This window comes from Xyrauchen texanus, chromosome 15, assembly GCF_025860055.1.
Source record: "Xyrauchen texanus isolate HMW12.3.18 chromosome 15, RBS_HiC_50CHRs, whole genome shotgun sequence".
NCBI classification, from domain to species: Eukaryota; Metazoa; Chordata; class Actinopteri; order Cypriniformes; family Catostomidae; genus Xyrauchen; species Xyrauchen texanus.
This window is the reverse complement of record NC_068290.1, coordinates 26,958,178-26,969,757: the sequence shown is the minus strand read 5'-3', so window position 1 is coordinate 26,969,757 and position 11,580 is coordinate 26,958,178. Positions and strand designations below refer to the sequence as shown.

The 11,580-nt window shown below is 40.7% G+C and overlaps 1 protein-coding gene across 1 annotated transcript; it reads left to right on the top strand.

Moving 5' to 3' along the window:
• Window positions 1–68: 68 nt before the first annotated feature.
• Window positions 69–7,828, top strand: LOC127656179 (zinc finger protein 865-like). Its single transcript, XM_052144369.1, has 3 exons — window positions 69–410; window positions 1,046–3,953; window positions 4,076–7,828. The coding sequence occupies exons 2-3, from the start codon at window positions 1,925–1,927 to the stop codon at window positions 6,460–6,462; spliced, it is 4,416 nt and encodes a 1,471-aa protein (XP_052000329.1). The 5' UTR covers window positions 69–410; window positions 1,046–1,924; the 3' UTR covers window positions 6,463–7,828.
• Window positions 7,829–11,580: the final 3,752 nt, after the last annotated feature.

The window sequence follows — 11,580 nt, the reverse complement described above, 5'->3', positions numbered from 1 at the left end:
GGAAGTGTTCCATGTCCGGAAACGACCAAAGTTACATGCTCACACGTCACTCGTTCCTCTCTAAAACACAGACCGTCCAACATATTTTAGCCTACAAAAAAAAAAAAAGCAAAAAAAAAAAAACAAACAAACGAAAATACATAAATAATCGGTCGTAATACGGTTTGCTATAATTTGCACAGGACATAACATCGATACTTCCATCTGCTTTACAATATAAGAGACACTCGGTCTCATGCAATCGCAGCACGGTTGCAGTAGAATTAGGGTCCGCTAACTAGCTGTAGCAAAAGGCTAACCATTGGAAAACAAAACGCAGAGCTGCTGAGGTACATGAGCGAGGGGGGCAGGGTGGGACAGTGTATAGCAGGCCCTGCTCATCTTGACCAGGCTAAAAGGTGGATGCATAGGTAAAAAGGCCTATTTTATTGTCTCGACTTTGGTGTATTTATTTGGACAGTATAACGACAATTTAGCTCATGCATTATGTGGCTTGCGGCTGTTCGGTCGCGCATCATGTACTGATAGCAAACTAAGCTGTGTCCCTTTGCTGAATGTCTAGTATTAGCCAGCTGTTTTGCATGCTAATATGTTACACATAGGCCCCCGTTAAAGATTTCGCGTCCATTATAACTTTTTTTCATAACACTTGGCATTCGAATTACGTCACCCACCATTTGTAGACTATTTTTCATTACCCCCGCAGTGTACCTTTTTCTTTTCTTTAGTGATTCGCGGTGCAGATCTTAAGTAATTAATAATGTTGAGATGTTAAATAAAAGCAACTTTGATGAAAAAAAGTTTTTAAAATAGATGCCAATGTTCTCAGAATTCTGTTGACAGAAGTCAGATTTGCGGTGTTTAAAAAAAATAATAATAATTGTTGCCAGCTGTAATAAATTGTCGTTTATTTTTTTTAAATGAAACATTTAGTTGTCTTGTTTTTTTTATGAATGTAGAGTATGCTGATGTTATGCTGCATTTAATTGTGTCAGTGTTAGCTTAAATGGATCATTTAATATATTGTTATTTTTTCCTCTCACAGTGAGAAGAGGAGTAGCAGAAAAACACATTTTTCACAGACCTCAAGAATGGTAGAGGAGGATTTTGCTTCCAACAATGGAAAAAAAAGAAAATGATAATAATTGAAACCAGGAAACAGAGATGTAAGCCTTTTTTCAGAAGGATTTTGGATCAATAGATATTTTTGAAGATATGAAATTAGCCCATGGGATTTGGAGGAATCCATCTAACTGTGGGACGGTCATAAACTCAAAAAAAAAAAAATGTAACCCAAGAAAGTAGATTTTCTTTTTAATTTATTTTTTACTGAGAGCAAACCACATAAAGCACTTAATTTGCTTTTGTCAAAATATGAAAAACGAGATTGATGCATCATATTTTCCTACCAATCCATACGTCTTTGCACTCTTATGAAACATTAAGACTAAAATCTTAATAGCAAAGCTAAACTAAAATAACTGTGATCCAATATAAGGCCAAAAGGGAGTTAATTTTGGTCATTACATTAAGTGACATTATCAGCCATTAAGCAGTAAAATCACATTGAAGACTCAAAAACCAGAAGAAACCACATTTTTGCAGAAATTCCTCATTCATGTTACAATTAGTATAATAATGTCCACTCATTGCATCAGTCTCACCCTGTGAATACTCTGCTAAAGAATGGAACAGTGCCTGCAAACAACTGAAACAACTTCGGTAGTATGCAAAACACTGGTGTAATGGAAGGTGAAGTGGAACCATGCTTGTGAGATATCACTGTTTTTTTTAGTTTTTTTTTTTTAAAAATTGGTACTGTTTTTTTGACAACAACTCATAAGGAAAATACTGTGGAAATATTGTTGCTGCTTATAGAGCAGAAGGTGTTGCCCCTGCACACCAATGATTAAGTAACTGGGAGATGTTCCAGTTTGGAAAATACAATGTGGACATCATAGAGATGCTGAGTGGACACCAGGCCCATCAGTTCAAAGGTCTTGGATTAGATCGACAACTTCAACACCAACAGCAAGTGCAACTTCACCAACACCAGATACAGCAACAGCAGCAAGGTGAGACATCTGGGGCAATTTTGTCTGGACTTGGATTAGGCCCATTACAAGGATCTAGAAGCAGTGCCTTTTCAGACTCTGCATCAATTTTTGCAAAAATGAGTGCACCTCCTCCACCTCTACAGCAGCAGTCCCTGTCTTCATCCTCTCAAAGTTTGAGGAAATCAAGCAAAATGTCTGGAAGCAGTAGCAGCAGTGGAAGTCATGTAAGTGGATATCCTCAGTTTTTACGTTCATTTCATCCAACTGAGGCAGCCCTTGCACAAGAGCAGTTGCATTCAGTAGGGCGATTTGATCATTTTGCCAGCAGTAGTGGAAGTGGAGGAACTGCAGGGGGAATTGGAGGACTGGTTTCATCTGTTCCACCACCACCCCCATTGCATCCTTGCCTATCAGTACCACATGCATCCCCTGGGGCACCATCTTCCTCTTCATCTCCTGTTTCAACCTCCAATAACCCTCCCAGCAGTAGCACAGTAACTACTTTGGGTCATCAGTTGGCAGGATCTCAGTCTGATGCCCGAAGCCTACATCAGCAGTTTAGCTGCATGTTAGCAGCAAATCAGTATTTTCTTTCTGGAGTACCAGCCAATTCCAGTCTAGAACAATTTTTAGTACAGCAAGGCAGTCACAACCATCTTAGTATTGGCCTGGGCCAAGCTGCAGGAGAAACAAGTTCAGCTCTTGCTCCACCCCCCGCTCTTCATTCGTCACACACTCATGGTCACTCAACCACTTTATCACAGCCACAACAGCCACCACCACAACAGCAGCAACTGCCACCTCACACTTTGTCTCACCCACATCCACACCACCCACTGCACTCCTCCCAGCCCTCTTCACTTGGAAGTTTTGACTTTCAAGGAATCCCAGTGCTTTCCTCAAACCAGCTAGCATCACTAATGCAACAGGAAGCTGGTTTACCACTTCCTCTTCCTCTACATCTGTCTTTATCCAAGGAGGAGGGAAAGGGTGATAGTGCTACTGGAGGAGGTGCAAGTGGTGGTAGGAGAAAGAAAGCCATGGCTGGCTACCTGCCACAAAGAAAGCCTGAGAGCAGTAGCACCAGTTCTACAAACCCTAACACCCACAGTAGCACTTCAGGGGGACATAACCAGGATAATACTCCAGGCTTGGATGGAAGTGAGAGTGTTGATTTGTCAGGTATTGGTGGAGACCCACCCTCCCACCTAACATCCTCCTCTTCTGTTGCTTTATCATCTTCCTCAGCATCTTGTACATCAGCACCAGTCTTGGTGACAAATGGCTCTAAAACAGACAATCATGGTTCCATGCCACCTCAATCACAGCCTGAACAACGAGCTCTTTATCATTGTGGTGAGTGTGGCAAAACTTTCACACATCTCTCTAGTTTGCGCAGGCACCTACGCAGTCATGAATTAACCACAGCTGGCACAAGTGGCACGAGAAGTAACATTGTAAACCCTGTTCTGCATCCTGCTGATCCAAGTATTCCCCACTCTACTCAAGATGATTCAGCAACATCTTCATGTGCCAGTCCTGACAAGACTTTTCAATGTTCTGAGTGTGGCAAAGGTTTCAAGAAAAAGGGGCACCTCCTTCAACATGGTGTCATCCACTCTGGGGCACGGCCCTATTCCTGCACTACTTGTAGTCGTGCTTTCAATCGTCGTGAGTCACTCACCCGCCATGAAAAGATCCATGAAGAAAAACCATTCCGTTGTCCAGCTTGTGGACGCTGTTTTCGGGAAAGTACGTCCCTGTTGAACCATGCAGCCTCAGGAACATGTGGCAAGTCAGGACGTGCACCAAGGTCTAAGCATGAAAGTAATATAGTTGAATGCAAGAGCAATAAATCAGGGGGCCCCCATGATGGAATAGCAACTAATGCAGTGGGTGAGTAACATGTAGAAGAGTGTATATTTTTAGTAAACCCAGTCAAAGTCAAAACTTTTATTAGACTCTGTGATGTGAATATTTGTTTGCATAGCATTATTACTGTTTAGTCTGTTGTGCAGGTTCTTACCGGAGTGATGATTTCAGTGATGACTACAAGGACCAGCGCTCTCAAGGTAACATGTATTCTGAAACATCCTCATGTGGTGGTGGCAGCATGACAGGGCCTGCACTTAGGAAGGCACCATTAGCTCCTACTCTGCATCCACACCTACAAAGCCAAAACCAGCAACAGCATCATCATCAACAGCCACATCTCCCCCTTTCATCTCTGTTAGATGATTCAGAAGATGATGTCACTAGCTCTGTAAACAATGCCATTTCTGCCATCACTGCTGCTGCTGCAAATTGTATGAGTGGTGATCTTACCCATAGTGGAGGTAGAGGGGATGATCGAAGGGATATTATTGGTGGATTACTTGGAGGTCTAGGTCTAGGGCCCCTTGGCTCACCTAGTGGTCCATCTTCCACATCTGGTATTGACAAGTCCTACAGAGGTAGTGCTAACCAGAGTGCAGTGGCCCTCAACCAGCAACCAAATCAGCAACCTGGCGGAAAGCCCAAGCGCCCTCGTAAACCCCGCAAAAAGAAAGAACCCGGTGTAGTTTGTTTTGAGGCTACAAAAAGAAGACAGTCTTCTCACAGACCAGTTGGGCCTAGTGGGGATGTTAGACCATATTTGTGCAGTGTTTGTGGTCGAGGTTTTGCCAGAAGAGAGACCTTGCGGAGGCATGACAGAATACACACTGGAGAAAAGTCTCACCACTGTTCTGTGTGTGGCAAGTACTTCAGAGAGGCATTTCATCTAAGCAAGCACCACACAGTGCATTCTGGAGAGAAAAACTTCAAATGCATTCTGTGTGGAAAGGATTTTGGATACGCTCAGAGCCTTAAAAGACATGGCAAGCTACACCAGAAAGGAGAACTGGAAGAAGTCCCAACAACACCAAGTGGGGGAAATCTTAACTGCTATCCATCCAGTGGTGGCAGTTTGATACAGGGGGGTCAAGGCAGCTCTACTTCATTCTATTCGTACACTCAAGACATCAAACCACAGACATCAAATCCTCAGCCCCCTCCTAGACTGTACACATGTGCTATATGCTGGAAATCGTTCCGCCATCACTTTCACTTGACTGCACATCACCAAACAGTTCACGAGGGTGGTGGTGAAAAGCTGTTTTCTTGTGAAGTCTGTGGGAAGGCTTTTGCATACTCTAACAGCCTTACAAGACACAGGCTTTCTCAGCATGGCTTAACCCGAACTGGCCAGGTAGTAGCTCAGAGGAGCACAAGTGAAGATAACAGTGTTGGTGGTTCGATATCTGAAAGTGAAGCTGCTACCAATGCTTTGCTTCAGCTTGCACCACCAAGTGGCACACATGGCGAACAACAGTCTCATGTTGGTGTCCTTCATACCCAGGAGCCTCCTCCTCAACCACAAGCAGGCTACTCCTCTCTCTTCTATGTACCTGATTCCAATGCATTACACCCGTCTTCATCCAATGCCTCCACTTATTCTCATTCTCTGTCCTCAAGTTCCTCAGTGCCTCTTCTTTGTAACCATCAGCATCAACATGCTGGTGTAAAGGGTGAGCCCATTTACCAAACAGGTCATGGACATACTTTTAATCCGAACGTACCTGTACATTCCCTTGCCTTGCCTCCATTACAGCCACATCAGCAGCACCATAACTCCCAGCAACATTTAAATGAGATTCAGTCTACACACCACCAGACTTTTCAAAGCCAAGAGGAGCTGAGGAGACGGAAGAAAAAAAAAAAAAGACTAGAAGAGAGAGGGGAGATAGGCTACAATTGGATGCCAGCAAGAGTGGAGAGAGAACATGTGGAACTCTCACTTGGGGAAAGGCAGAAAAATGAGAGTGGGAAACTACTAAGGAGAAGTAGAGCAATACGTAGAAGGCAACATAAAATTAAGAAGCACATGGCTGTGCTTGTGAGAATTAGACAAGGAAGTGCCATGTATGAACTGGGCCTTCCAGGTGGACTGAAGCTTAACAGGCTGCGTTCTCTCAAAGTTCCTCTGAAACGGAGATCCTGTCCTCTGTGCCTTGGAGCTACCTTCTCACAGCAGGCAGCACTTAAGGTTCATATAGCAGCTAGACACTGTCCCAGAGTTAGTGGCCTTCAGCAGCGTTTGAGATGTCCAGTTTGTGGAAAACAGTCTCACAAGTTCCTCTCTGCCCTGATTCACAGAAGCTCCCATTTAGCTAACAGAGCATTTTCTTGTAAACATTGTGCCTGTCGTTTCTGGAATGCAATGCTCCTCACAAGGCACAAGAAGGTGTGTCGAGGTACGCTGGCTAGTTTTCGACGAGAGAGGGCTCTTTGTGTGAAATTAGTGATGGGATCAACATACAGGAAGTTTGAGTGTAAAGGGAACTCTTCAGCCCTGCCTATGGAATACAATCAGTCTCTGTCATAAATCACATTTTCATATGCAGTTTGAGGAGAGATATTGAGCGTGGAGATTTTCCTGACGAAAACTCAAGATATTTGACTGCATATCCCATATACTAATTCAGTCGTTGACTTTGTGTGTTATGAGAGCTTTTCTTTTCTCTCTCAGTCATAATAAAGTTCCTCTTATAACTTGCACCCCTAGAAATGAACACCTTCAACAAACTTACAAATGTTTCAAAGGCATTTGTAAAGAAAGGCTTAGCCTACCCATCTATCCAATTCCACACTCAGAGGAAACTCTTATTCATAGTGAAATTATCCTTGGCTCCTTGGATGGCAATAGATAAAGTGTTAGTGAGTACATATTGTTCTTTACCTTAACAGTAGGCTGTTGCTCACTGTTTCTCAACAGATGCTCTGTAGAATTATTCTGTCTCTGATATATATTGTGTTGTTGGTGTTCAGTTAGAGCAAGTGTGGAGATGTGATTTTGTTGATGTAAATGTGCATTAAGTATTAGAAGGAGAAAAGAATGGTCCTACTATAAAGATGAGTGTTTTGTTCAAAAGAATATTTGAATTACTGCATGTTGGACATTGCTGTCCATGTATTAAAAGGTCAGTTTGATGGATGACACTGAACTCTGATTGTTACATGACAAACAATTGAAAATGTACCTTAACTCTTAATAGAGGAATTAAAAGAAACTAATATATCATAACATGCTGATTAACAATTCAACATGTCAGAGAGAATTGACCGAAAATATCCCCTGTTTTGATGTATCCACTGTTTGGAATGAAAACTAGCATTAAGATGGTAAAGACAGCACTTAGGAAATATTATTTTCCACATAACTATTTGAAGGACAAATATATTGCAGGAAGTTAATTGACTGATTTTGTGCCCTAAATGAACTTGTTGCAAAAGCCTTACCAAATTGAGACAATTAAAAGGACACATTTTATTAGTAGTAACATTTATGTACAGAGTTGTTTGGGGGGTTAAGTGTACTGTAATAAATTGTGTCTTGTTTTTAAAGTACAAGTCCATTATCTTCATAGCTACACTTCAGGTTGTAGGAAGAGTGATTGTAGGAGATATCACTTTAGATCAGGTCTTGATCAAGTGTATTAATGTGTGGCAGTCTGTCCACTTGCCAACTATGAACGTATCCCATATTTTCTCACCATTTATGTAGAGATGCCATACTACTTGTAGCCTCTTATTTTTCTTTATAAGAAGAAAAGTAATGTATGTTTCTATCACTTTATTTACATTTAAGCTGTTTGTTGATAATACCGAGCATTTAATAAAATGTTCAAATGTTATATCCTTGTCAATTCCATGTACACGTTTATTGGTATATTACTGCAATGTTTTATATTTTTTGCTTGCATTAAAATAAGCATAAATATGCATTGTGCATTCAAATATATTTGACTATTTAATCAATTCCAGAATGTTTTATTATTTTATATAAAGGTTGTTGATTTATTACCACTGTTAGATCTTTGTTATAATGTTTAAATATTTAGTACTTCATTCAGTTGCTGCAATGTAACTTTATTCCCATGTAGGTAATATTGTGATCTCACACATATTGCACTAATGTATTTTACTAGTAAATGGAATAGTTCTGTGCCTGAGTATTTATCAACATGAAAACCCAGAAACCATTTAAACCCAAATTATGTTCCAAGGACATAAAAAATATGACCATGTTTTAGTTCTTTTCTAAATGCAGTAATAAATGATAATCAGTCCCAAAGCAAACTATATAGATATAGATATATATATATATATATATATATATATATATATATATATATATATATATATATATATACAGTGCATCCAGAAAGTATTCACAGCGCTTCACTTTTCCCACATTTTGTTATGTTACAATCTTATTCCAAAATGGATTAAATTCATTATTTTCCTCAAAATTCTACAAACACCACCCCATAATGACAACGTAAAAGAAGTTTGTTTGAAATATTTGCAAATTTATTAAAAATAAATTAGTATTCACAGCCTTTGCCATGACACCCAAAATTGAGCTCAGGTGCATCCTGTTTCCACTGATCATCCTTTAGATGTTTCTACAACTTGATTGGAGTACACCTGTGGTAAATTCAGTTGATTGGACATGATTTGGAAAGGCACACACCTGTCTATTTAAGGTCGCACAGTTATCAGTGCATGTCAGAGCACAAACCATGTCCAAGGAATTGTATGTGGACCCCTGAGACAGGATTGTATTGAGGCACAGATCTGGGGAAGGGTATAGAATCATTTCTGCAGCATCGAAGGTCCCAATGAGCACAATGCCCTCCATCATCTGTAAATGGAAGAAGTTTGGAACCACCAGGACTCTTCCTAGAGCTGGCTGCCTGGCCAAACTGAGCGATCAGGGGAGAAGGGCCTTAGGGGCAGTGGTGGCTCAGTGGTTGAGGCTCAGGGTTACTGACCAGAAGGTCGGGGGTTCAAGCCCCAGCACCACCAAGATGCCACTGTTGGGCCCTTGAGCAAGGCCCTTAACCCTGGCCCTTAACCCTATCTGCTCCAGGGGTGCCGTATCATGGCTGACCCTGCACTCTGACCCCAGCTTAGCTGGGATATGTGAAAACTAATACATTTCACTGTATATATGCAAAAAAACTGTGTGTATAATGTGTGACCAAAATAAAGGATTCTATTCTAGTCGGAGGTGACCAAGAACCTGATGGTCACTCTGACAGAGCTCCAGCATTTCTCTGTGGAGAGAGGAGAACCTTCCAGAAGAACAACCATCTCTGCAGCACTCCACCTATATGGTAGAGTGGCCAGACAGAAGCCACTCCTCAGTAAAAGGCACATGACAGCCTGCTTGGAGTTTGCCAAAAGGCACCTGAAAGACTCTCAGACCATGAGGAACAAAATTCTCTGGTCTGATGAAACAAAGGTTGAGCTCTTTGGCCTGAATTGCAAGCATCATGTCTGGAGGAAACTAGGCACTGCTCATGACCTGGCCAATACCATCCCTACAGTGAAGCATGGTGGTGGCAGCATCCTGCTTTGGGGATGTTTTTCAGTGGTAGGAATTGGGAGACTAGTCAGGAATTGGGAGACTAGCAATGTACAGAGACATCCTTGATGAAAACCTGCTCCAGAGTGCTCTGGACCTCAGACTGGGGAGAAGGTTAATCTTCCAACAGGACAATGACCCTAAGCACACAGCCAAGATAACAAAGGAGTGGCTACGGGACAACTCTGTGAATGTCCTTGAGTGGCCCAGCCAGAGCCCAGACTTGAACTCGATTGAACATCTCTGGAGAGATCTAAAAATGGCTGTGCACTGATGCTCCCCATCCAACCTGATGGAGCTTGAGAGGTCCTGCAAGGAAGAATTGGAGAAACTGCCCAAAAATAGGTGTGCCAAGCTTGTATCATCATACAAAAAAAGACTTGATGCTGTAATTGGTGCCAAAGGTGCTTCAACAAAGTATTGAGCAAAGGCTGTGAATACTTATGTACATGTGATTTTATTCGTTTTTTTATTTCAAACAAACTTTCACTTTTTCATTATGGGGTATTGTTTGTAGAATTTTGAGGAAAATAATTAATTTAATCAATTTTGAAATAAAGCATATCAAAATGTGGAAAAAGTGAAGCGCTGTGAATACTTTCCGGAGGCACTGTATATATTGAATTGCTGAAATTCAATTATTGATTTTGAATTTCATTGTTGGACGCAGATAAAGCTAAAATATTATAACCGTAGCAAATGAAAAGATTACAGAGCCAAGCATTACAGTACAAGTACTGCAGGGACAGTCTCCTATGTCCCTTGCATGGTGACAGCTCTTGAATTGAATTGATCTGGGTTTGAAGTTGAACCTGCAACCTTTCACTGACCAAGCTTGTTTGTTTTTTAAATCACAACGCCACACCACCACACACAACTTTGGCATGTTTCCAAAGAGAGATCCTAAGTAGAATTTCAATATTACTGTTCTTGTTCCATGCTAATGGTTTGAAAACCAAAATGTGCTTTTGATAACTTTTATGATGCCTAGTCTGAAGATAATCTGACTCAGTTTTGGTGAAGATTGGAAAAGATTTGTGAGAGGATTTTTATTAAAATTGCATGTCGCAGTTTTGCTTACATTGTCAAACACTGTACATTATGGAATGTTTTTTTATGTGTTGGAAATGTAACTCTTCAATATGATACTATGCCATGTATATCTAATATTACCTCTCAGATTCACCTTAAAACATTGAAACTATTATTTATGGAGTTTTAAGATATAAATCAAAAGTTATAGTTTTGCAATATTTTTCTGACTTAAGTCACTTGCCATCATGCTTCATATCAATAGAAGATTTTTTGAATGTGTGATATGGTAGCATCTAATAATCATTTGTCGTGTGGTCAAATAACAAAACTCATAGAAAAGAAAACACCAGAGAAAAATGATGTTCATTGGAACGGGCACTTGGTCTGAACGGGTTAATACAGGTATAATTTAATATATAACACACAACAGTGAACTACAAAGAAATTGAAAATGTAGCTGATAAGCCAATTTATGCTCTGCATAATGCACTATACAAACCATAAAGATTTTTAGAGCGTTATTGTCCTTAGTTTGCACCTGAAATTGTTTTTCCCCATGTTGATCGGTTGGTGGCAGCAGGGGACGCAAGAACCCATGGTACGAAGAAAGAGGCCCAGCAGCACGACTGTCACATGGATTTAAAAGCTGATAGTGGTTGGAAAACAAGTTATCGTGTGCGCGCGCGAGGGAGACATGGAATGGATTTGTGTGCAAGAGAGACGGGGACGGATTATTGGCATTAGTTCGTGTGTATGTACAGTGTGTGTTTGATGGAAAGAGCGACACAAACACACACAAAGTCATTGGCAGATGTCTTCTAATCTGATTCTTAGGAATACAACTTTTATTGTAATGTTTTTTTTTTAATTAATTAATTCTAGTTATGCTATATATTTAATAGTAATGAAAGCAACCATAGTAGTTTGGGTTTTGAATCACAAGACCTGCATTGAGCATTTAAATACTTTCATTCTCTCGTGAGGGGTTCACCAGGTTCAAGCCTAGCGAATCTATTTAGTTTATTCCTGAATCCT